We start from the raw sequence: 25,651 nt of genomic DNA, 5'->3' as shown, positions 1-25,651 counted from the left end.
CCGTGCCAGAGCAAAGTTCGCTCGCAGCTCTCGCGAGACGACAGTGCGCGCGCGCACTACCCTCCGCCTTTCCTCTTCTCACCGCTTGAAATCTCGCGGGGGAGGGCTCAGGTTGATTCTCGCGAGAAGCGGCCGTCATCTCGCGAGACTTGGCGGGTGCCCCCCTTGGCCGCGGAGCCGTTTCGCTTTGGGAAGTGAGCGGGGGGCGCTGGGGCCGGGCCGGGCCGGGGCGGCGGGGCCGAAGGGCCGCGCGGTGAGGCCCGGTGCTGAGGGTGGGGACAGGGCGGGTGGGGACAGGACAGGACGGGAGGGGAGGGATCGTGGGCCCAGGTCCCGCCTTCCCGGGGCTCCCCCCGCGGCGGCGCTGCCCTCCGGGCCTGGGCCCCTCGGATGAGGCGCTGAGGCCCGGTGCCCTTCCCCGCCCCTCCCGGTTCCGCTCCCCCCCCCTTCCCCGTTCTTCCCTTCCGCCCCGCGCTCTCCGCCCCGCTCCCCATGCGGCAGGGGGTGCCGGCGGCAGGGGGGCGGTGAATGGTGCGAACGGAGGGCGCTGAGGGAGTTTGAAGTTCGGGGGTTTCGGAGGAGCGCCCCCCCCTCCCCCTGTCCGAGCACAGTGGAGGAGGAATGCCAAACCCGGAGAGACATGGGGGCAAGAAGGATGGGGGCGGCGGGGGGGCCTCGCAGCACGCGCCGGGCAGCTCCAACAGCAAGGAGAGGCACCGGGTGGCTTCCAGGCACAAGAGGCACAAATCGCGGCACTCCAAGGAGTCACCGTTGGCCGCCCAGGAGACGGCGGCACCTCTGGGAGCTGTGATCAAACCGCTGGTGGAGTACGATGACATCAGTTCGGATTCAGACACCTTCTCGGATGATGTGGCCCTCAAATTGGACAGGAGGGAGAATGAGGAGAGGAAAGCGGATAGGAGCGAAAGGACGCAGAAGCACCGGCACCACCAGCACAAACGCATCCGTGAGCTGATGAAGAGCAAACAGGCAGAGAAAGACAGGAAGTTGGAAAAGAGCCTGGAGGCCTCCAGCAGGTCCGGGTCTACCAAGGACAGGGTATCGGGGTCCTCCAAGAGACTGCTTGAAAGCGGGGAGCACCCGAAGGCGCTGTCCTCAAAGAGTAGCAACAAGGAGTCCCGCTCAGCCAAAGCGCACAAGGAGAAGTCCAGGAAGGATCGGGAGCTCAAGTCCAGCCACAAAGAGCGCAGTAAAAGCCATCGCAAAAGGGAAGCTCCCAAAAGTTATAAGACCGTTGACAGTCCGAAACGGAAATCCAGGAGTCCCCACAGAAAATGGTTGGACAGCCCGAAATTGGACGACAGCCCTTCTGGAGCCTCCTACATCCAGGAGTACGACCTCAGCCCGCCCCGCTCGCATACGTCCAGTAACTACGATCCCTACAGGAAGAGCCCCGGCGGCTCGTCGCGCCGGCAGTCCATCAGCCCGCCCTACAAGGAACCCGTGGCCTACCAGTCCAACACACGGTCTCCCAGTCCCTACAGCCGGAGGCAGAGGTCCATAAGCCCCTATAACAGGAGGCGCTCCTCGAGCTACGAGAGGGGGAGCGGATCGTACAGCGGGCGCTCGCCGAGCCCCTACGGCCGAAGGCGCTCCAGCAGCCCCTTTGCTGCCAAGCGCTCCATGAGCCGAAGCCCCATAGCCAGGTGTGTGCTCTCCACGGTGACTTCTTCCTCCTGGGGAATGGGGGAGGGAGCGGGGGGAGAGGATGCCTTGGGGTGGCTGGGTGTTAACCCCCCTCTGTGTCCGGACTTGGCCTGCTCTGGAGCAGCGCTGCGATTTGGCGGCACGGCGCTCGGTGTGCGGTTGCTGTGGGGCAGGTTCCTTGCTGTTTCCTGCAGAGTGGTGTTCACACTTGAGGAAACACCTCCTGGCTGGCACTGAGCAGCATCCATGTTGGCTCACAGCAGTGGCTGGGGAAGGAGCGAGCCCCGGGGATTGAGTTACGCTCACCTCTGGAGGTGGCCCCCTGGCAGGGGGGAGCTGAGCTGTGTGCAGCACGGGGCCCGGATGCTCCTCGCTGCTGTGCAGCTCAGTGGGAGGAATGTGTTCACCTCTGCTGGAACCCCTTATCTGTTTGCTGCGTGTGGAAATCTGATCATGCTCTTCAGGAGGGTTGTCTGTGTTTTGTGTGTTTTGCTCTTTCTGAACTGACTTTTTCTCTCTTCTTGAATTAGATGACCACACGTAAGCTCCATCTTTTCAGCCTAAACTTTCTTTTCTCAGTACTAGAGTTACCACTTTCCCTTCTGAAATTGGGGCATTCTGGAAAGGCAGGTAGAAATCATCTGCGTTTTGTCTTTCTTTAGACTTTAGAGGGAAACTTTTATTTGAAGGCGGTGTTGACTCTGTTTTATTTCAGGTGTTCATTAATCTTCCTGTTCTGTACACAAATACGTGGTCTAATGTTGTTTTTTCTTTCTAGCTTCAGATTCTGTTAAGTGAGTTTCCTGTTGTCACCGTGGCTGCTGTGGAGCTTTGGTTGTGGCTCCATGGCAATTAAGATGTGACCTGGAATGTAATATCTATAGAACTGCTCTGCACTGTGCTGCATCCTCTGCTCCAAATATGAGCTGTGCCTGAGCAGGCTGCTCCAAGATGTGCTTGTGAGCAGTGGGTTTCAACTGCTTGGGGTTTCTTGAGTTGAGCCTTTACTCTTAAAGCTCTTTGTGAGGAATTTTGTTGTCCATGGGGCAGTGGAATTATAGCCTTTGTCCTCACTGTGAGAGACGTACTGGTTCTCGTGGCCTGGAAGCTGTTAAGTAAAATCCACCTCTTATCCTATGGTTATTTTTTTTTGAAGCAGAGGTGCTCCTGGCCCTCTCTTAAATCCCAGAGGTAATGAGGGATAGTCCTCGACGTCTCTTTTCCCTCCCCTCAGTCCTTGCTGCTGTGGTGGCACAGCTCTCGGAGGCTCTTTGTTAATGCTTTAGGAGGGGTAAAACCAGCAGGTATCCTTCATGGTGCGGCCGTGTGTTAAATGTCCCCCCTCAGCCCCGTGCAGCAGGAAACCACCTGGAAATTGAAGCGTATGAGAGGTTCTGCCCTCTCGTATTGTTCTGTAGCATTTCCCAACCCAGAGCTTGCTCCTTCTGTAAATGGCTGGTTGCATCTGTGTTGAGAAATCAAGCTGTTATCTTTTCCTGATCTTAATTATGGGAACAACTTTGAGGCGCTCTGTGCTGCTCCTCTGTAGCGTGGTACAAGAGACTTTTCCAGGGTATCTTTGATTCTCTGACGAAATGCTTGAACCCCCAAGCACCACAGATTCCAAAGGTTGCTTACTGTTTACGCTTGGTTTGTATCGAGTTCTTTGGGTCTCTGGCTTCAGTTCGTAGCCTCCTGCTCTTCTCCCTTTCCTGAGCTGCTGCCTCTCTGCGTGATGCATCTTTGTGCAGCAGAATAAAAACTGATGTGTCACACCTTCAGAAAATACTCCTCTGAAGTGAATCCCTGGTAAAGGACAGAGGGAATTTAAGGTGTTTTCCATATGTTAGGCAAATTGTAAGTTGTAATTCACGCGTTGGTTTTGCTTCGTTGAGCTCACAGCCTGCGTGCTGAAGCAGTTGGTGGAAGTTTATGGTCAGACGTCTGTGCCAGAAGTCACAGATGCTCCCAGCTGCCTGCTGCCACCCCTCAGGGCTGCTCAGGAGCTCACCTGCAGGCAGAGATCAGCCGAGCTTCCTTTCCAGCACTTCTGAGGCTGGCTTTGGTTGGCTGCTGCAGAGGAGTGGACAGAGGCAGCCGAGTGCCCTGAGCGGCCGCTGCTGACTGCTGATCCTGCGGAGGAACAGGAGTGGTTTGGGAGGGGAAGCATCTCAAATGGGCAGGCCTGTGCAGTGAACACCTGACTGTGGCTGAAGTCCTTCAAAGGAGGTAACACAGGCTTTTCTGGGCCGCTGCATTATTTCTGCTGCCTGAAAATACGAGTTGTTTGAGTTTGTCTTAGCGCATTCAGTGTTTTCTTTAATCTCCGTGTCCAATCTACAGTGTTAGGGAACTGAATCAAAGTGCTGTGCTGGTTGGAAAGAATACAGAATGTTTGCATTTCAAATGGCTATGCAAAACAACTTGCTTTCAATTGAGGAGAAAATAGGGATGATTTGGTCAGCAGGGAAAATAACAGATGTTTTTTGCCATTCCTCCTTGTTGTTGCAGCAGAGGATAGAAGAAAAAATTCCAAAGTGGTTCAGCTTGCTGAAGGTGGGCTGTGTGCACACGAGCTGCAGGCAGGGGTCTGTGGGGCAGCAGCCTCTGCGTGGCTCAGGGTTGTTGGGCGTGCAGGAATAACAGCCTTTAGTTGGGCTTCTTTCTCGAGCAATTCACACTGTGGGCTGTGCACACAGACTTCCTGGCTACTGCTGCCCTCTGCTCTTCTGCCTCCCAGCACTGCTGTCTCCAGGTGCTCCTGGCAGTTTGCACAGAAGGGTTTGGGAGCACGTGGATTTGGGGACTGCTGCCCAGTGCTTCAGCTCTGACAGCTGCTAACTGTAGGGCCGCAAAGATGGTGAAGGGCCTGGAGCATCTCTCCTATGAAGAAAGGCTGAGTGAACTGGGTCTGTTCAGCCTTGAGAAAAGAAGACTGAGAGGGGACCTGATCCAGGTCTATAAATATCTAAGGTGTGGGGGGCAGAATGGCGAGGCTGGACTGTTTTCAGTGGTGAGTGGAGACAGGACGAGGGGAAACGGCTGGAAACTGGAGCATAGGAAGTTCTGCACAAATGCATGAAGGAACTGCTGTACAGTGAGGTGAGGAGCACTGGAACAGGCTGCAGGGAGGTGGTGGAGTCTCCTTCTCTGCAGATGTTCCAGACCTGCCTGGATGCCGACCTGTGCGACCTGCTGTAGGGAACTGCTTTAGCAGGGGGTTGGACTCCATGAGCTCTGCAGCTCCCTTCCAACCCCTACAATTCTGTGATTCTGTGGTCTTTCTTGCGGTGTGGATCTGGGGTTTCCAGTGTGCCCCCCTCCAAAGCCTGTTCTAACTTTTGGTTATATTGCATTTCTAAAGGGTTCTTTATCATTACCAGCTTTGTGCTTGTTCACAGTCATCGTGGTTGGTTTCTTGTGTCTCTGATTTCCAGCTCTCACGAGACAGCGAGGTGCTCTCTTTAATTCCAGAGCACCTTTATCCCGATGGAGATCTGTGTGTTTGGTGGAGGAGAAGCAGGGCGAGTGGTGGCTGCAAGTGGAGGCTGTTAGGGTGAGAGGGGGGCAGGCTGCAGGCGGAGCAGGGGGGCTGTGCACAGCGCTGCTGGCTTCACCCTTCCTCCTGGTGGCCCTGCAGTGGCTGTGCTCCTACCTAACAGTGTGACAGATAAGGTTAAAAAATAAAAATAATAGTAGAGTGCTGATGCAGAAACTTCCTCTGTGTGCTGAAACAGAATGTGGCTCTGCAGGCAGGGAAATTGGTGTAACTGGTGGGGGGGAGGCATGGGAAAGTGAGTGTTGGAGAGCCTTAAATAGCGAATCCAAGAGAACTGCAGTAGGGAATGCTAATCCCCAACCTGTTTGTGGTTGTAGTAAACTACATCCTTACAGGATCCATTAGGGATGTCTCCCTTAGCCTGCAAATGTCTCTGGGCGTAGTAGAAACGCATTTTCAGCTCCTGGCAACTTTGCTGGTGAGCTGCAGTCTGGGCAGCAAGCTGTGCCCGAGATGTTAATTCATCAAGCAGAACCCTTGGAAAAAGCCACGATCCTGAGGCAGCACCACAGAGCAAGGACTGCCCACAGGGGCCGTTCTCTGAGCACAGCGACTTGAGTCTTGGGCTGGTACTTCATGGTAGGGACAAAATGCCTGCTGTTAGGGCAGCGAGGGCTTTGTAACTCCTGCATTTTCAAAGCTGGATGTGCTCCCAATAATTCACCGTGGAATAAAAGTCACCTCAGAGCTCTTCTCTCGCTTTCTTGTCAGCTGACACGACTCCTCCGGTTCCTCCCTAAGCAGAGCAGGCAGCCCTGTCTCATGGTAACTGAGGGCATGCACTGGAACTACCAGTTTCCAGTTCTGTTGTGGTTTTAATGCTGTTCCTCCATCAGCCCCCACTGCACTGCACGTCCCCCAGCGCTGTGTTCCCTGCTTGCTGCTGAAAACCTGCTCACAGCACAGCAGAGTTCTCTCTGCGTGCAGATATGTGGAGCCCTTCTGTTGGAGGTGAAGACTGAGACCCTCTGAACACACCTCAAACAGAACTAAAAGTCTTTTTTTAGTGTTCTTTTTTCCTTCCTGAATCACAACATGCAAATGTAAGTTCTGATGATGGTAAGTAAAAGAAGCAGGGGAAGGATGAGCTTGAAGTGAGACGTTTCCTGAGGCGGCGTTCCCGTGGGGGCAACCATATTTTATCTGTTGTTTCCTCTAAAGCTGTACATAATGACTATGAAGGATTTGTAAACTGCCAGCTCGTAATCTCGACTGAAGTCTTCTGTTTGGTGCAGCTGTGATCTCATCTCTACCTGGAGACTTGTCTTCCCTGGTTTGCCTTAGCAGCGGGGCTGTAGGGGGCTGGGTGCTGACCTGGGGCTCACGCTGCTCTGCCCAGCAATGTGGTTCTGCTGTCTTTATTCCCTCTGGTAGGTGTGAGGGCCTGGCTGAACGCAGCTGAGTGGGGCTGCGGTGTTTCATAGAGAGCTGCTGAGGCTGGGGAGCAGCTCAGAGTTGGTGAGATGTTCTGTTTCATTTCCCTTCTTCTGCTCGCAGGAAGTCTGTGAAGTCCCGAAGCAGAAGCCCGGGATATTCGAGACACTCATCATCTCACAGCAAAAAGCAGAGGTCTGGGTCCCGCAGTCGCCATTCCAGTATATCACCCACGAGGCTGCCCCTGAACTCCAGCCTGGGGGCAGAGCTCAGCAGGAAGAAAAAGGAGCGAGCGGCGGCAGCGGCGGCGGCTGCGAAGGTGGATGGGAAGGAGGTGAAGGGCTCCCCTGTTTTCCTGTCGAAAAAGGAGAACAGCTTAGCTGAACTGAAGGAGTCTGGGGCAGAATCTAAAAAGGTCGTCAAAAGCGTTCGATCTGAAAAGTCGTCGTCAGATACAGAATTAGTTAATTTGCTGTGTTCAAATGCAGAGACTAAAGCACCTGCAGAGACAACAAAAGCCAAGGCAGAGGAGAACTCGGAAAGGAAGCATCCCGTTCCAGTGAGAGATTCGAAACAGCCGGGAACAAAAGACTCGAAGCCTGCAGCAGCGACAGAGGACCTTCGATCTCCGAAGGAGACAGAGCCAGCAGACAAGGAGATTCCCCCCCCGCTGCCCTCCATCAAATCACCTCCTCCGCCTCTGCCGACCACCACACCGCCGCCCCCCACTCCTCCGCTGCCGCCTCTGCCTCCATCGCCTGCTGTTCCACCTTTGCCTCCATCCCAGCAGACTCCCGTTCAGGCTCCTCCTTCGGTCCCAACGTCTTTGTCATCATCTTCCCACCCAAGGACGTCTACTTTATCCTCTCAGGTGAACTCCCAGTCCTCTGTGCAAGTCGCTACAAAAACACAAGCGTCTGTGACGGCTGCTATCCCACACCTGAAAACTTCAACGTTGCCTCCGCTTCCGCTCCCCCCTATTTTAGTTGGGGAAGATGACTTGGATAGGTAAGGTCACACACAGGGTCCTGTCTGTGTTTCCAGGCACGGAGTCGCAAGCAGGCAGGTTCTGGTGGTTGGTTTGGAGGTTGCTGGCTTGTCTTGCACGGTGCTTTGAAGACCGTCCCATTGCATGGCCGCTCCTGTGTGTGGCTTGTCGGCTCCTTGTGGAGACTTCTGTCATCCCGTGTGGGTAGTTACTGCTTTCTCACTGAGGAAGGGAGGGTTGGCTGCTCTTAGTGCTAGCTGGTAAAAATTTCACATTGCTTTGGTTTTATTTACCATAGCAGTGAAGGATCCCGAATGAAGGACCCCCTTGGTGTTGCAGCCATTTGCACAAAATGCTTTTTTATTTAATTTGCCCCAAACCTGTACTTAAGTAACAGAAAAGACCTTCACAATTCCAACATGGGAATGCAGTGTAGAGCTATTTCTGGTCCAAATTCATGGAGTGTGCAGGCCGTGCCCGCATGTTAAAGAATAAAAGGCATTAGTTCAGCTTAAGTTTTGATTACTTAAGGAATGAGTGTTTAATTCATGATTAAGAAGCAGGTATTTTTTTGTTTGCAAATGGAGTAAAACTGCACCAGCTTCAACTTTTTTGTCTATCAGTGTCCAAGAGCTGATCTCAGGAGGTGAGCAGACATGGCTGTGATGCTTCCAGCTGTAACTGATGCCCGTCCCTCCCTGCCATGCAGTGTGCCCTCCGTCTCTGTTGTGTCCTGCATGCGTAGTGGCATTGCAGTGTAAGCTTGAAGTGGAAGGAAACCCTTTCTCCTATCACTTCTAATCAGAACATGCAGACTTGATCCTGTCCTGCAATTGTATATCTTGCTGCTCTGGATTTTGGCTGGCTGTAGCTCCTAATACGAACTTGTCTGGAGAAACTTGCTCTGCTTTTTGAATTGATGATGCACCACTGGCTGTTAAATGCAGGGAGTGGACGCAGTGAGCTTTTCCCCCTGGCAGGATGGGAATCCCCACATTGCCTGCTGAGTGGTAGCTGTGTGGCAGTGAAAGAACTCACTCTTCATCCCTGACTTCGTACTTATGAACAGATCTTACAAATAGACTGTTTTACATGCTCAGCCTGGGCAAACACTATATCCATGTAAGATTTGGGAACGGGCTCTGAAGCACCAGCAAACCTTCTTCACTTAGAGACTCTTCAACCCTTTCCTGATGCTTGCCAGGCTCCCAGGAATGATCTGCCTGTGCAGATCAGCTGAGCTGTGCCATGGGCTGCTCCCACTTGCAGGAAGGCAGCAGGAGGAAGCAGAAGCAGCTGGTGTCAGTGTCACACGTGCTTGTTTAATGTTGCACTGAAAAATCCATTTGCTTGCATAAGTTTTTTAGGAACACCTGGCTGCCTTCACAGTGCTCTGTGAAGTTGAAAATACAGCCTGATTGTGTTCTTAGTGTTCTGGAGCATGGAGGACAGGGGGCAGGGTCTGTGTGTCTGTGTCAGGCTGCTGGCGTTCAGGTTTATCATCCTTAAGCCTGGGCAGCTCAGAAGTGTCTGTTTGGCTTCTTCACTGTGAAGAAATCCTGGTGAGAAGCCCAAATGTTCTGGCAGTAATTAAAGCTATAGCAACCAGCTAACAGTGCTAATAGAAGATAATGAAGTGGCTGTGAAGTGCTGAAAGGGAGCAGTGTGTCCACAAGGTGTGCTGGGTGTTGGTCAGAGGGGGAGAAGGGAACCCAGGCAGTGTGGGTGTCAGTGCCACAGCCCCTCCAGCACATCTGTGCCCTTCCCAGGGGAGTCCTCTGAATGAATTCATATTTGATGTGCATTGGGAAAAGACTGCAGCTTTTTTTTTTTAAGTTGGGGTCAAAGGGCTCAAGTGTAGCACATGTTATAGGATATTTGTGTGGTATCAGAAGCAAACGCTGTCCCAAGTAAAAGGGGATCAAACATGAAGCCAGGTAGCTGCTTGTTAGTTACTGTGAGCCTACGGTCTGTTAAGAGCCAGGCATCACATTGGTGTTTTAAATACATGTATGAAATCAGTGAGGAAAGCTCTGTTTGAACACAGTTCAAATTCCCAGGGCTCCTCTGAAGGGATTTCTCAGGCCCTGCAGTGCCGTCCTGCACACCGAGGCTCCCAGGCAGTGGGGGCTGAGGTCAGGGCACACAGCTCTCCTGCTGCTTCCAGTGCTCTGCCCAGAGCAGCGTTCACAGTGAGGGTTTTCCTCCAGAGGGCTGAGTGAGCGTTGCCTTGTTGGGCTCCACAGCTGAGCGCTGAGTTCTGCAGCAGCAGGATAAGATGACTCGCCGTTCCTTCTCAGATATCAGAGCTCAGTGCCCAGGCTGTATCTTGCTTTGTCTTGCTTGCATCTTAACTGTATTTCACAAGAGATTTTTGGGTAAATTTGGCAGTGCCTGCTAGGAGAATCAGAAGAACGACCTGCTTCCAGATCTTATTTATGTGGAGATCTCAGTGCTGATGAGCATTAGATGCTGCTGCTGACACACAGCAAACCTCCTGCTGGCTGTCCAGAAAACAAGCCCTGCAATTGTTTGTATTGCTTCATTTTTCTGTGCTGGGATTTACATATAGGAGAATTCCTGGCTGCTCAGACCTAGGAATTCTTCCTGCTGCAAACAAACATGAGGGAGAAATTAGGCTCTGCTGTTGAGCCTCGTGCCAGTCTAAACCAAGCTTCTCTGCCATCCATAATTTAATTAAAAAACATATCTGCTCTCTCAATGATAAGCACAAGTTAGAGCTCTGTTTCAGTCCTTGCTAAGAAGTTAAGTGACTTTCAGAGAGGTTCAGCTGTGGTTGTGCAGCTTGAGCAAGTGCTGTTTGCAGAGGGCAGCGTGCTCTGTTTGAAGATGGTGCATCCAAATGCAACGCTTTCCTGACTGATTATTGTACAATGTAAGGCTGCTCTCATTTTACACTTTGCTATGCTAATTTTCCTAAGTTTATGCTCTCAGATAGAGAGCTTTTGTCCTACCGTAGGATTTTTGTTTGCTTGTTACCTCTGAAGTCTGATTTCTGTATTGTATCGACTTTTCGGAGTTTAGTCCAAAAGAGATTCTTCCTCCAAAACCTGTGAAGAAAGATAGAGAGCAGAGACCACGGCATTTACTCACGGACCTCCCGCTCCCTCCAGAGCTCCCTGGAGGGGATCCATCTCCTCCTGACTCCCCGGAACCAAAGGCAGCCACACCACCTCAGCAACCCTTCAAAAAGAGACCAAAGTAAGGCTGATTTCTTTCTTCAGCTTTTCCAAGTTGTTGGGTTTTCTGTTTCTTCACACAGCTGTCAGTGAGGGCTCTAAAGCTTCAAGGTAGAGCTGTGGTCCAGGCTGTGACTCCAGAAGAGCTGACTGCTGTCCTGTGCAGCCCGTGCTCTGTGTGGAGATGGTGCTCTCGAAAGCGCGGTCGCTTCTGAAATTGAATCTGGCAGCTGCTTTGCCAGCTTTCCCCACTGTTTGTTGGATGGAAAGAGCACTTAATGTGTGCTTATGAATCTTCAGCCAGGCTTAGTTCCCTTTTATTGCAGTTCTTCTGTCCTCAGCCTGGGGGGTGCTGTCTCCATGGGGAGAAATGCAGTGTGGAAAAATGCAGTTCATATTCCTGTTTTTGTACCTGTTCTTATTTGCTGTGGGTGGTTTTGTGTTCGGCCCAATCGCAGCTGAAGGCTACTTGCCATCTGTTTTAGAATGAACAGCAACCTGTCAGGTAAGAAGGGGTGCTGTCTGTCATTCACCAAATGGAGGTGGCAGTTCAGGCTGTGTATTGAAGCTGTGGCAGCCTGTTGTCCTTCCCCCAGTGCTGGAGACAGCTGGAGCGTGCCGTGTTCTGATACTCAGCCACATCTACCCTGGAAGCTGTCCCAATCTTCTGACCTAACTGTAGCCTTTACACCAGAGAAACTTCCTGCTGAGCATCCCTGCATAAAGCTCTTGGTGCTTCTAGGAGGTTATTCACAATAGAAGAATAGAGAATATTCTTACTCAGAATAATAGACCTAAGGTGCATAATGAGGTCTCTGTAGAAATGTGTGCAATTACCCGCATGGGTACGAGGGCAAATTCTGCATTTGTTTTTGGGGATGCTTCCTGGAACCATCAGATGGAGGATTATGAGGGGCTGTGGGAGAGGTGGAGCACGTGGCTGTGCAGCAGCCTTCAGGTGGGTGTCTAACAGTCCCCTCTGGCTTCTTTCAGAATCTGTTGTCCTCGGTATGGGGAAAGGAGGCAGACAGAAAGCGACTGGGGGAAGCGCTGTGTGGACAAGTTTGATATCATCGGGATTATTGGAGAAGGGACGTATGGGCAGGTGTACAAAGCCAAGGACAAGGACACAGGTAAAGGTGCCACGTGGCTTCAGGTTGGCCCCACTTCTCCAAGGCCTCCTTACCATGGGTGTGCATAGAGCACTCCGTGTTGGTGATGGTGCCAGGGAATGGTGAATGGCTGTAGGGCTTGAACGGTTATAGTGTGTTTTGAAAGGGGGTGAAAGAATAGAGGCTCTGACATGCTGCTAACTGAGCATCCAGCTGCCCTCTGTGTTTGTGAAGCTGTGTACCCAACCTGCACGGCTTGGCTGCAGCCACAGGTGCCAACTGAGGCCCTGCTGTTTAAATGTGTTCTTGTTGAGTTTTATTGTAGCAGAGCCTGTAAAAAGGGCCGGAGCTGTGTGGGGTAATTTCAGTTCACCCGTCTGATTTTCCACTGAAGCAAACTAGGAGGAGCTCCTGTGTCACCTGCCTCGAGTTGCTGGCGTGGTGACTGCAGTCAGAGCGCTGTTAACACAAAGTAGCTGAGTGGCAGCTGAAGCAGCTCTTTTGTTTCTCAGTGGATGTTGACTGTGTCCATAGTTACTTCCTGCTGGGAGCCCTCAGAGCTGCTGGCAGTGATGCATGCAGAGGCTCTGAGGCTGGTTTGTCCTGCAGGTGAGCTGGTAGCTCTCAAGAAGGTGCGGCTGGACAATGAGAAGGAGGGCTTCCCCATCACGGCCATCCGCGAGATCAAAATCCTTCGGCAGCTGATCCATCGTAGTGTTGTGAACATGAAGGAAATCGTCACGGACAAACAAGATGCACTGGATTTCAAAAAGGACAAAGGTATTTGCTGCAGGGTGTGGTTTCAATTAGGCAAAAAGGTGATGCAACTTCATTTGTTTGCAAATGTAGAACTAGAAATCTTTCTGTGCGTGTAGATTTGTTGTTGTGTTCCTCCTTGATGTGTGGCTCCAGCACGTTTGGCCTCTGGATTTGACCTCCCAGCAAAGGTTGGGGTTGGTTAGGGCTGAGTTTAGTGTGAGTTTTCACTGTGCAGAGGTGGAAGCAAGTTTAAAGGGGTGCATTGCATTTCTTCCTGTAGAGTCAGAAAAGCAGTTGCAGTGAGATATATAGATATATATATATACATACAGATATATAGATATATATATATATATATACAGGATGCATTGTAACCCCTGTGTATGTGCATAAGAAAATAAATACGTGAGCAGAGCACATTGAACAGCACACACAAAAATGTTTCAACAAACTGCATGTCCTTTCATTCCTCTTTTCCTTGATCTCTCCTTTCTCATCTTAATTATTTCTTTCTGTATTATTCCAGGTGCCTTTTACCTTGTATTTGAGTACATGGACCACGACCTAATGGGGCTGCTAGAATCTGGCTTGGTACATTTCTCAGAGGACCACATCAAGTCTTTCATGAAACAGTTAATGGAAGGTCTGGATTACTGTCACAAAAAGAATTTCCTTCATCGGGATATTAAGTGCTCCAACATCTTACTGAACAACAGGTAACCTGGCAGGGATGGAGTCCCCTCCTGCCTCTTTCCCCTGTGCTGCCTCGTGTTCAGCTGAAAGAACCCAGTTGTTGTCTTCACCTGGAGTTATGCTCAGTAACAGGAGCTGCCTGCACACCACAGAAACACAGCCTTGTGTGTTTCCACCAGTGATGTGACAGATCATCAAGTGCTTGGTTTCCTGGGTGCTGTCGTTGGCTGGGAGCGCGGCTCTTGACACCCTGACTGCCTTCTGTGGCGCTTGCTGGTGGTAGCAGTCTGTCCACAGGAGGCTGACAGCTTTTGTGTCAGCTGAAACCAAACGGGTCTCTCTGTGTCCTTCGTCTCCATGGCATTCTGGCAGAAATTCTGGTCATTGGAAACCATTGGGGGTTAGGGTCGAGAGCAGCACATCTCCACGAGTTCTCTCTTGTTTAGATAGCAGTGCTTGGCAGTGATATGGTTCATCAGAGTGCTTTACAATTATTAATTTCTGTTAATTATCAGGATGCTATCTCGATAACCCTAAGCAAAGCTTGTGAGAATAATACTGCATGTAATTGCACCCAGGTGTCTGGTTGTCCTTCTGAAAACATTTCTCTGGGACATTGGTCTGTTGGGAGGACTGTGATAGAGATGACACTGAAGCATCACACTTCATTTCTTTGAAGCACTGCATGGGATCTGATGTAGCCAAAAGTCACTGCTGCTCATTTAGGCCTTTCTGTTGCACCAGGGGATTTCCTTACCTTTCACTGCCTGCAGAATGCGAGCCAGCTGCAGTTCAAACCAGTGATTGTTTTTGTCTTTCAGTGGGCAAATCAAACTTGCAGATTTTGGACTTGCCCGACTCTACAGCTCGGAGGAGAGGTGAGGCACGGGGAGCAGAGGGGTTAACGGTGGCTTTTTGTGGGGGTTTCGTGGCTCTTGATGCCAGCTGACATTTGGATGTTCCCTTGCAGCCGTCCGTACACAAATAAAGTCATTACTTTATGGTATCGACCTCCAGAATTGCTGCTAGGCGAGGAGCGTTACACGCCAGCCATAGATGTGTGGAGCTGTGGGTGAGTGCCTGGCTTCCATCTTCTGTCACGGCAGGGCTGGGAGCCTCGTGCACACAGTGGTTGAAGGGGAGGTAGCTTTGGACTTGTGCTGAGCTCTGTCTGTTCCAGCTGGACGCTTTCAGGGTGTTCCCATGCTGTAAGCCAGCAGTGACTGGCACCTAGCTGAAGCTACGAGTGAAAGGTCCTGGAATAAGGGTATTTTTTGTGTTGTCATAGAGGTCAATATAAAAGGGAAGATAAAAGTGTCTGTTCTCCCTCTTTAAAAACAGCCAGCTGACCTTTGCTGCTCGTGTGCCACTGAGATCAGGAGGGGTGACAAACCTCTCCTGGGGTTTGGTACACAAACAACAAAGAAGTGAAAGTCAGGCCCTCCCAATTACTGCGGGAAATTGTGGCTGTGAAGTCCAGCTGCTATTTGGTGTCCTGTGCCAAAGGAGTGGGGTTAGGCCAGCTCCAGCAGACAGGTGTCTGTATCAGACTGCAGCTATCTTTGGCACCGCTTGTCATTCCTGCCAGGAGGCCTGAGGGTGGATGTTAAGGACTGGCTGAGTCAGAGCTGTCCCCTGTCTCTTCTCTTTCCCTTACAGCTGCACAAATGTGCGTGTGCAGGGCTGTGTGCTGGGCTTGGCAGTGACCAGCAGCACACTGCTGACAGCTGAGGATATTTGGGCCAGCAAATATCCCCCAAAATTTGACAGTAAAGTTGGAAAGATAAGTGGGAAGAAAAGGAGACGCCTGCCTGTTATTTAATCGTGGTGTTAACATGTCCTGCTTCCCCTGCAAAGAGTTAAAGTGTGAAGCCTGTGACACATTAACCAGACTGGTGTTATTTCCCAGCTGTGTGGAACTGGTGCCTGTACACATAGGTTAGTTTGTCAGTTCTCAACTACAAGCCCTGATGCAAATAACTCTCCTTGGGCAGATCCGCTTCCGAACAGAAATGCTGCAGTGTTCAAACGATCATCCCAAGGGTTTTCTGTCGTGACCTCTTGCTTTTCCTCTTTCCAGCTGTATCCTCGGGGAACTGTTTACAAAGAAGCCTATTTTTCAAGCCAATCTGGAACTGGCTCAGCTTGAATTAATCAGGTAAAGCGTTGCACATGCATGCCTATGAGAAAGAGGTACTGCAGTAACTGCTCGTGCACGTAGTTGCTGTATTATAAAAGCCCTCTTTCTCTAATCTGCCTGCAAAATAGGACCAGTAAATATTGTAAATATTGCACATGTAAACAGCTGGGCATCTTAGGTGTCTGCGCCACCCACGTGTGGCTGCTAAGTGTGCACCTGCAGTAAGATCTGCAGCTAGCTGAACGCAGAAATCGTGACCCTAAATTATATCTCACACTGAAAATTCAGTTTGATGGGTAGCTTATAAGCTTAAGTGAGCATTTTTCCTCTTCCTTTTTAACTTGGGGTTTGATACTTCTTATAAGCATGCCCACACCTAGGCTGTTGTAGGTTGCTCAGAAAGGCAGCAACTTTAAAGGCTGGATGTTGTGTTGAGGGGCATGGTTTAGTGGGAGCTACTGGGAATAGGTGAACGGTTGGACTGGATGATCTTGAAGGTCTTTTCCAACCTTGGTGATTCTATGATTCTATGACTTCACTTCAGCCCATGGCCCTTCTCACTGTTTCACCTGCTGATCAAACTCTGCTTTTCTGCTTCTCAGCCGGCTCTGTGGGAGCCCCTGTCCAGCGGTGTGGCCCGATGTCATCAAGTTGCCCTACTTCAACACCATGAAACCCAAGAAGCAATACCGAAGGCGCCTGCGTGAGGAGTTCTCCTTGTGAGTTTCCATAGTAGAGAGGACGAGCAGCTGTGTGGGGTTGTGGCCTCCTGCTGCAGTGTGTGACAGATCCGTCCTTTGGCTCCGGGCTGCCTGGCAGAATGAAGCAATGCTTCCCATCCTTACCTTCTGCCCTCGGGCAGCCCTCGCCATGGGGGGTTTGTTCCATTTGTGGAAGGCTGGGCCGTGCATTGACTGCCTCATCTGCCTGAGGTGCCTCTGCAGGGATTCCCTGCCTCTGCACACGTGGGAATGCTCCTTGTGAGGGTCTGGCCTTGGCAGTCTGCACCTGGAGAGCACACTTGGCAGCGTGGCGCTCTCACAGTGCTGAGGCTGTCTCACTTCAGAGATGTGCTCTCTGGGGGGAGCGTAGTTGTGTGTCTGTCTTGTGGGATTCGTAGCAAAGTTGGTCTTTGTAAACGAGGAAAAATTAGACGAGAAATACTGCGTATCTGTGGCTTGTTCTGATGATGTCTGTGGGCTGTGCATCACTTAGATATCTGTGCAGCCCAAGTTTATTGCTCTTGAGCATCTCTGAAAGCCTGTTGCTGCTCTCTTCAGAACAAACCCTTAGCTCAGCCGTGTTTTCTGCTCCCCACACAGCATTCCTTCATCTGCTCTCGACCTGCTGGACCACATGCTGACGTTGGACCCTGGCAAGCGCTGCACAGCAGAGCAGGCCCTGCAGAGCGACTTCCTTAAGGACGTTGACCTCAGCAAAATGGCACCTCCAGAGTAAGTTCCTGCTGCCGTCATTCGCTGTGCTGGGCACTGCTGATGAACTTCAGGAAGGAGCCACTGGCCTTGTCTTGCCTTCTTGGTTGGAATTAAGTTACAACTTCTGGATTTCTTTCATTTTGCCCTGGTTTTATAAAGCTCGGCTTCATGCTTGTAAGGTGCTCCAAGGCTGTTGGAAGATGTGGGAATAGCAGGCAGCAGATCCCTGTCCTCTGTGCCATGGAGGATGGGCAGCCTTGTTGACGACGTTGCTTGTTAATTGGCTAGAAGAGTGCAACGCTGCTCAAGAGCCACTACTGGCAGCTCTTTTCTCCCACCTCAGTCAGGCTATAAAACTCTGCTCTAGCTTATTTGCATGCAAGGATAGCAGCTTTTGAGATTCCCATTTCCTTCAGGGTTATTAAAGGCAGCTGCTTTCCTCAAGCCACCATACTCTTGAAGATGAATGTACGTTTGCTTGGGGATGGGAGGAGGTGGATGGCAGCAAATCCAGTCATTCAGGGGCGAGACTCCAGTGCAGATTGTGTGATTCACGTGCAGTTGGGCCGCCTTCCCTTCGCCCCTCCTGGGTTTTGTAGTGTGGCTGCATTTAGAGCAGCAGCTGCACTCCTCATACAGCACTAAGAATTTTCACTTGTCTTCCAAGCTGTTTTTGGTGCTGTGTTTTGTTGTTTTTTACCTGTGAAGTCTTGCTGTCTTTCAGCCTTCCCCACTGGCAGGATTGCCACGAGCTGTGGAGCAAGAAACGACGACGGCAGCGGCAGAGTGGGATTGCAGTGGAGGAGCCACCGTTATCAAAAGTTTCTCGGAAAGAAACTACCTCTGTTACAAGCACAGATACTGTCAAAAACAACAGCAGTCCTGTGCACCCACAGCCTGCCCAGCTCAAAACAGAGGCTGGTGCTGGAGATGCAGTAGGTCAGTGCCTTGTCTGGCCTGCAAAAGGCTCCTCTTGATGTTACCTTCGTGCTGTCTCCAGTTTGTGGTGGGTGCGGGGTGCTCACGTCTCCTTCAAGGCAGTCTGATGATCTGAGTTGTACAGGAAGGGCAGAATCTTTCTGTTCTGACTTTTTTGCTGGCTGCAGAGCGCTCTGTCTGCTCTTCAGGAGTTGTTATTGGTTCACATGCTTGCTTTCTTAGAGAATAATTCAAGGAATCCCTGAGTCTCTGACCAGTGAGGTAATAGATAACAGGCTGGTGGGAACCATCTCACCAATGTGCAGCTGAGCTGAAATTTGATCCTGTTGATCAAATATGTAAAGATGAGGAAAAAAGACTAGTGACTGATGGCAGAAATGGATGTTACTGCACACTGTTCCTTACTGAAGAGATCAGTTGATCGCAGGGACTTGCTTGTGCACTGCTGCCAAAACCACATTCAACATTCTGATGTCCCAAAAATAGTTGGAGGGGAGGTATTTTGATTCTTGGGAATGTGGAGATATCCAGAGCTCCCCCAGACTGTGCTGATTGGTCTCTAGAAGCCTTGCACAATACCAGATAGGGCTGAAGATTCCTTTGTGTCAAATGTTCTACAGACGAGTAGCAGAGAAGACAGTTCTTGCTCCGGGGAATGTGCAGTCCATGTGTTCAGTGAAACATGGCAGATGGACAAAGGGCTGTGGCTGGATTAACAGGCAGTCAGAGGAGCAGCATTAGTTCTCTACCAGTAAGAGGGGGCTTAATTGGAAGCTTCTAAAACCAAACTTGTGCACCTTGCTTGCTAAGGAATCTGACTTGCAGGGTCAGTATAAAGGGTCGTCCTTGTCAGCTGGTCCAGCATGATGCAGAGGGGAGGTGTCACCATGTAAAGATTGTGTTTTAGGCTGACCTGGCTGCATGAAGGAGAGGACAGAGCCTTCTGCTCCCAGGCCAGCTTTCAGAGAGGAGCTGCCTTCTGCATGACCTATTTTTTTTTTTTTTTTGCTGCACTGGTGGAAAACCCCCTTCTTCCATCCCAAACCGCCTCCATCCTGGGAACACGGTTTCTAGTGCAGGAAGGGGTGCTGCTTTAATTGCTGTGAGGTGAGCTGAAGGCTTCCAGTCTCGTCCCTGAGCCTGCTGCCCTGACTGGTGTGGCTGCCCAGCAGTGTGATCCTTGGGCTGCCTTCAGTTAGGGGAAGGTTTGGTTCAGCTGTGCTGGTCTGATCAAGCAGCTGTGTGTGGTTCTGTTGGGGGCAGTGGCAAAGCTTCCCTCTGCTGCTCGCAGAGCAGTGCTGAACTGTAGCCTTGGGTGAGTGCAGTGTGTGAGCAGTACCACGGGGTGCTGCTGCAGCGCTGCTCACATCTGATGGCAGGCTGGAGGGGGCAAGCTGATGGTGGGAAGCTGAGCAAACTGCCTTGGAATCCTGCAGCCTGCATGCCTTCCCCAAGCCTGCGGAGAAGAGGGGTTTGCTGGTGTCATGATTACAAACCAGTCAGATGCAGCATTCTCTGACCTTTCCGTGATGTTTCTTGTGTTTCCAGCAGGCCTTGGAGAAATCACCCAGCAGCTGAATCAGAGTGAACTAGCTGTTTTACTGAACTTGCTGCAGAGCCAGACTGATCTGAGCGTCCCACAGATGGCCCAGCTGTTAAATGTGCACTCTAACCCAGAGATGCAGCAGCAGCTGGAGGCTCTCAACCAGTCCATCAACGCTCTGACAGAAGCCACAACTCAGCAGCAGGAGTCTCAGGCAGCAGCAGCAGCAGCAGAGGAAGCCATAGAAGAGCCACCCACGGAGGCCCAGCCACCGGAGGAGCAGGTGACTCCAGAAGCAGCCGGTGCTCAGGGAGACATGCAGAACGTGCTGGCCGTTCTGCTCAGTCAGCTGATGAAGAGCCAGGAGCCTGTCCTAACCCTGGAGGAAAGCAATGGGGAGAAGAGCAGCGAGCAGCGGGGGCTGAGAAAAACCCCTACAGTGCATCAGGAGGAAAGCACAGGTAAATATCCGTGAGCGCTGCTCGTGCATCTCGAATGCCGTGCGCCTGGTTGGCAAAGTCCAGCTGCCATACGAGTGCCTGTGGTTCAGCTGTGACCAGGAGGAGCTGAGACACCTGAGGGCTGTCGGGGGAGGTGAAGTGGGGCCTGGGCTGAGGATGGGAGGAGGAAAGTGCTGGGTGTTAGAACGTGGCCGGGGCTCACGCACCCAGGTCGGCTTCTTGCACGGTGCAGTTATGCAGGTTTCCCTCTCTTACTCGCCCCAAGTATTTTTTTTTTTCCACCTTCCTGCTCAACCAAGGCCAAAAAAAAAAAAAGCAAAGCAGTAAAGAACATGAGAAGCAAAATACTGGAGAGCCCTGTGAGGGAGGGACGGGTGCACAGTGCCCAGTTCAGTGTGCGTAGGGCTGATGTGCTGGAGCTGTGCAGCTCTGCAAGCTGAGGCAGCAGGTTGTTGTCCAGCAAGGTAGAGGCGAGTGAAAGACCTGAGCGGCGAGCTGCTGGACTCCATTCCCAGAGGTGAGTGCAAATGTCTCCATGTCTTTTTTTTTTCTTGTTGATTTTTTGAATTATTAGCAACATCCTGTGACGACCTCACCAAATTGTAGAAGCGCCTCCTGAGTTGTCTCAGACTCTCCAGGGAGCCTCTTTTGGCCCGATACACAACTCCTCTGCAATGTAGCTGAACGTGCTGTGTTCTCGTGCCTTCAACACACCCGCCCACCACAAGCCAGTTGTGATTGTGCTTTTTTTTTTTCCTTTTTTTTCTTTTTTTTTTGTTTTTTTGCCCTAGTACTGGAATATAATTAGGTTATTGTAGAGCAGATTCGATGAAATAACGTTGTTCTCTGTTTATTTTCGATGCTGCGCTGTCCCCAGATCAGCTTAGCTTTAAAATTACCTGAAGATTGTTTTCTGGATTTCAATACAATCTAGTTTTAAAGTGGACTGATGGATACGGGTGGAGGGGTGGTCCTGGAAGACTACTGGTTTTCACAATAAAGTTTGACCTTTTTAATAACCACTTTTGCACATGATTTGAGGATCTGATTCGATCGAGGTGTTGGTGGCCTCTCGCATCATCGCCAGTAATTGCCTTCCTGCCCCGTGGCCGATGCTGTTGGTGGTGGGTGAGACCAAAGCAGTGCAGTGGTGTTGCTCTGGGGCTCAGGGCCGCTGTTGTGAGCGTGGTTGGTGCGCAGGGTGGCAGCCCTGGCCGTGGCGCTGGAGCAGAGGAATCCCCCAGCTCTGCTCCCAGCTTTTTGCACCGTAACCCAAGTGCTTTGGGAGCCGGTGGGGACGCCCTGGTTCTGCTAGGAGGGATCCTTAGAAATAGGAGTTCTTGTTGCTTCGGGGAGGGCCGAGCAGGGGGGCCGATCCTCGTGTGGCAGGGCAGGCGGTGCGAGAGCCGTGGGTTGAGGTTTTGGGACCGTACTGAACGAGGTGAAAGCAGCGAAAACCCGCGAGCGCAGAGGGGCCGCGGCGGGGCTGGGAGCTCGGCGGGGCTGCGGCCGGGGCTCGGCGCCGCTCCTCGCCCTGCAGGGCGCACGGCGGCTCGCAGCCGCTGCCTCAGCGCGGCCCCGGGGTCCCCCTGCTTTCCAGGAACGCTGCTCCGCGCAGCTCTGCATCTGCCTGCCTCCCCGTTAGCCTTTGATCCGGGAGCAGGAATTCCCTCTGCGGATGCCCATGTGTTAGGACAGCTGTTGCTGAGCGCTTGGGAGCGTGGGGGACCGGGGTGAGTGCGGGGAGAACGTTAAGGAACGTGAGCGGTGATCTCACACCGAATGGCAGCTTTCAGAATTCTCCGCCTCTTTTTCCGGCGCTTCCTGGAGAGCGGATGGTCTCGGCAGGGCTGTTTGCTTTTCGTTTTTACTTGGTAGAAATGTATTGATATCTGCTCGCGTGCTTGTTAAGATGTTGTTTAAAAGGAGTAACCCTTCCACAGCATGTCCTCCTCGCGCTCTCCCACCAGACAAGAGGCCCCCTGAGCCCCCCGGACCGCCGCCGCCGCCTCTCTCCGAAGCAGACCTCTCCAGCGCAGCCCCGGAGCTGAACCCGGCCGTCACAGCTGCTCTGCTGCAGCTCTTTTCCCAGCAAGAGGAGCCTCTGAGCCACGCCGAGCACCAACCCGCGCGCTCCGCTGACTACAGCAGGTCCCACTCGTCCAGGACTTACAGCGCCGACGGCTCCGATGGGGGATTCGGGGCCGAGGAGCTGAACTCTGGCCAGACGCTGTTGGAACCCTCTGCCCAGCCTCTGGGGAAAAGCAGGACCTTTTTGGGCTCCGTGAGCCACCTCGGGGAGACGAGCAATTACCAGGGCACGGGCTCTGTCCAGTTCCCAGGGGACCAGGACCTCCGCTTCACCAGAGTCCCCGTGGCGCTGCACTCGGTCGGGCAATCCTTCAGCAAAACCGAGGGGAGCAACAACACGCTGGTGCACCCGGAGGCCAAGATTCAGACCTACAGCGAGCTGGGTGTGGGGACGGCCGGTTCCAGTGGGGCAGGAACCGGGCACGGCTGGGGGGCCCCGGCCCAGGCTGCGCCCTACGGGAAGGCGTTCCGCGGGCCGGGCCGGGCGCCCTCGCGCGGGGGCCGGGGCCGGGGGGTTCCTTACTGATGCTCGTCCTCCGCCATCGCCTCCCTCCCTCGCTTCTGACCGTAGCGCCGTGATGTTGGCCGGGTCTCGGCCGCGCTCAGCTGCTGCAAAGCTCTCTGTTGCATCCCTCGCTCGCCCGGCGCCTCTCTGCAGCGCTCCGGCCGGACCCCTGTGCTTGGTTAGCGACAATAAAACGGCGCTGAGCTTCGTGCCCTGAGCCGGCAGATGGTGGGGGAGCTGTGTAAAACGGGCTGAATGGAACAAACCGCCGCGGGGGAAGGAGGAAATGAAAGCGAGGAGGGCAGCGGTGCGTCGTGCAGGGAGGAGCGGGGCAGGGTTCAGGTAGGGCCGGGGGGCGGCCTGATCCCAAAGCAAAATGGTGTTGGTTTGCTGGTTGTTTTTTTTTTTATTATTCCCCTTTAAAAGAAAAGAAAAGAAATGGAATAAAGAATAAAAACGAAGCTGTTGTTGCAGGGAGCCCCAGCTTGGGCTGCACAGCGGGGCCGTGGCGCTTGGGGCTGTGCGACCCCCCCAGGGCTCCGCTCAGCAGCTGTGGGACGCCGGCGTTGCCAAGGGGTCTCTTTGGGTTTCTGTGCTGCCACGGAGTTGCAGTAGGAACTGCAGTAGGTTTTTGGCATTGGTTGGTTTGTTATTCACCCCCCTCCCCCCCCCCCCCCTTTGTTTTGGTTTTTCCGTTCAAAGAGCCGAAGAGAAACGCCTCCCTTTACACCCAGGTAATTCTTTGGGATTCTCAAATAGTGGAAGAATTGAAGTTTAAAAGGAAAACAAAAAATTAATTAAAGAGAGATGAAAAATAGAGCGGTTCTGGTGGGGCTCTGCCTGAGGCCGGGGGCTCCTGGGGGTTTCAGGCCGTCCCAGCACCTCTGGGCTCCCCTGGTTGTGCTGTGCTGGAGGAAGCACTGACCACCCATTTTCTCCTTTCAGAACGCCGCCCCTCGGTGTCCATTTCAATGAGACGTAAACAAAAGAGACGAATAAAACAAAGGTACATATTTATGAGCTTTATTTTGTCCTCCTCCCCGAGCAGGCCTTTCCTATGGAAAACATAGAGTTGTTCATTTAATTTGAGATGACAGTGTGCTGAAGTGCTGAACAGATGGGAGTCCGTGGGGCTGCAGGACCTGGGCGCTGCTGCCAGGCGCAGGTTTGGGAGATTTGGGTTCTTCTCATTGGTTTCCCTTTGCTTTCATGGCCGGTTGATGCAGGAGGAGGGGGTTCTGTGATGCAGAGTGCACTAAATAAAGCAGTCGCCTCTCCGGTTTTGTTTTTTTTTTAATTTATATGTATTTTTGAATTCCCACCACGCTGCTGCTGGAGCCGTTGGTGGCGTTTTGCCTTTTCTCCCTGCGTCCCACGCAGCGCTGAACCCCCCCGGGGTTGACGTCCCCAAGGGGCAGCTCTGCAGTAAAGCTGCACTGAGGAGCTGAGCCTTAAAGCAGCAGCGCTGCAACCCCGGGGGGCTGAGGGCCAAATTGGGGGGCTTTGAGCTTAAAATTGAATGGGGGGGGGGGGGGGGGGAGGCAGGGGGCTCCTGGACCTGAGCGAGGGATGGAAAGCCTCTGCTTCTGTGCCAGCTGCCCCCTACTCACCCCCCCCCCCCCATCCTGTTGTGGGGCAGAGCACGGGGGGGTTTCTCCCCATAGACCCCCACCATCAGCCCTTGTGAAGGTGCAGCTCAGGCAGCAGGGCTGGGTGCAGAAGGACCCCGCTGTCACCCCAGAGCGAGGGGGGGGGGGGAAGGGGGGGCCGCCCCCCATCATCTCCTCCTTTTGCATCGCTTTTGTTGGCGTTCTTTTTTTTTAGAGGGGCTTCTGTACAAAGAAGACAAAAGGATTTTGGGGGGGGGGGGGGGAGGAGGTGCTGTCATGGCTGTGAGCGGTGCTGCAGGGCCGGGGGTTGGGGCACAGCGTTGGGGGGGGGGGGGGCGCCGCCCCACCTTCATTTCGAGACCGAGCGCCTTTTATTTTTCCTTCTCTTTTTTTTTGGTTGTACCTTTGTCTCTGTACAGATATTTTGTAATATATTAAAAACGAAACAAAAAAAAAATCAAACAAAAAAAAAAACCATTTTTTTTTCTTTTTTTTTTCTTTTTTTTTTTTTTCTTTTTTTTTTTTTTTTCCTTTTTCGGTTTATTAAAAAAAACCCCAAAGCGGAGATTGGAAACATCGAACCTTTTCTCTTCCTGCGCGGCCTGCCGCTCCATCGGCGCCGCCAGTTGTCGCGCTCCTGCCTGGCCGCGTTTCTCCCCGCTCAAAGGCCCTTCTTCCCCCCAGCGGCGCCCGCTATGGGGCTGAGCCGGACCCCTCCTCGTGCCCCCGGCCCCCTGTGCGTGCGCTGAGCCCCCCGGGGCCGTGGGCTTCCGCCTCCTCCCCCCCTTTGGGGCGGCCGTACGCAGATGGGTGCGTTGCCTTTCCTCGGGTGGCTGCCGCCCCTCCTGGCCGATGGCCGCCCCTGGGGGCTGCGTGCTGCTGGCCGCCCCCTGTGCTCGGTGGTGGCTTTGGGGGAGCTGTGGCCTCGCTGGGGGCTCAGCGCGAGGGTGGAGGAGTGGAGCCCCAGGGCCGCGCTGCGGGGCTGCAGCAGGGGGGGCTCAGGACTCGCAGCCCCCTGGCTTTGAGGGGTCCCTGCGCCCCGAGGCTCTGTGGCCGTGCCTCCCCCCACCCCGCGCCCATCTCCTCCTCCAGCCCCGCTCCCTCTCACCCGGTTTAGCATCTCTGCCGCTGACACGTCTTAAAATACATCGGTGTGCAGATGGCGGGGGGGGCGGGGGAGGCCTGGCAGCGCCGTGCTCCGCCTGGGGGGGAGGCAGCGAGCGTGCCAACAGCCCCGCCGGGGACGGGGTGCCCTGCCGCCATCCCCTCCATTCACAAACAGGGGCAGGCGGGGTATCCATCCTTGCACCCTCATCCATCCCCCGCCCGGGGCATCACCCGGGCGCAGCACGAGGCCGCCCTCACAGCCCCAAAGCCAAAGAGCCCTTATGACCGTCACGCAGTGCCCGCTTCCCCCGAGGAAACCCGGTCCGTATTGCAGCCCAGAGCCCGGCATTAAATCCCAGCTCCTGCACGCACCCGGCCCGGCCCAAGGTGACCAGAGCGTTTCCTTCCATTTAATTTATTTTTTGCATCCAACTTCCCTCGCAGCAGCTGCTGTGCCAAATGGCTC

The 25,651-nt window shown here is 53.0% G+C and overlaps 1 protein-coding gene across 5 annotated transcripts; it reads left to right on the top strand.

Moving 5' to 3' along the window:
- Positions 1 to 32: 32 nt before the first annotated feature.
- CDK12 (cyclin dependent kinase 12) lies at positions 33 to 23,988 on the top strand. 5 transcript variants are annotated; one of them, XM_048927161.1, is made up of 14 exons: positions 33 to 1,667; positions 6,725 to 7,609; positions 10,635 to 10,811; positions 11,783 to 11,922; positions 12,511 to 12,681; positions 13,187 to 13,376; positions 14,175 to 14,231; positions 14,324 to 14,425; positions 15,434 to 15,511; positions 16,096 to 16,212; positions 16,816 to 16,947; positions 17,654 to 17,868; positions 19,420 to 19,872; positions 21,843 to 23,988. In XM_048927161.1, the coding sequence occupies exons 1-14, from the start codon at positions 622 to 624 to the stop codon at positions 22,487 to 22,489; spliced, it is 4,410 nt and encodes a 1,469-aa protein (XP_048783118.1). In that variant the 5' UTR covers positions 33 to 621; the 3' UTR covers positions 22,490 to 23,988. The 5 variants fall into 5 exon arrangements, with proteins under 5 accessions (XP_048783118.1, XP_048783115.1, XP_048783117.1 ...); XM_048927158.1 differs by having other exon boundaries at positions 21,816 to 23,988; XM_048927160.1 differs by having other exon boundaries at positions 19,417 to 19,872.
- Positions 23,989 to 25,651: the final 1,663 nt, after the last annotated feature.

This window comes from Lagopus muta, chromosome 25, assembly GCF_023343835.1.
Source record: "Lagopus muta isolate bLagMut1 chromosome 25, bLagMut1 primary, whole genome shotgun sequence".
Classification (NCBI taxonomy): Eukaryota; Metazoa; Chordata; class Aves; order Galliformes; family Phasianidae; genus Lagopus; species Lagopus muta.
The sequence above is the reverse complement of the archived record's forward strand: the minus strand, read 5'-3'. Positions and strand labels throughout refer to the sequence as shown.

Bases quoted from the DNA above. Each gene is read 5' to 3' on its own strand.
- CDK12 (XM_048927157.1), top strand. From the start codon at position 622: ATGCCAAACCCGGAGAGACATGGGGGCAAGAAGGATGGGGGCGGCGGG. The intron at 7,610-10,634 runs GTAAGGTCACAC...TTCGGAGTTTAG, and splicing joins GGGGAAGATGACTTGGATAG to TCCAAAAGAGATTCTTCCTC. The intron at 12,682-13,186 runs GTATTTGCTGCA...GTATTATTCCAG, and splicing joins GGATTTCAAAAAGGACAAAG to GTGCCTTTTACCTTGTATTT.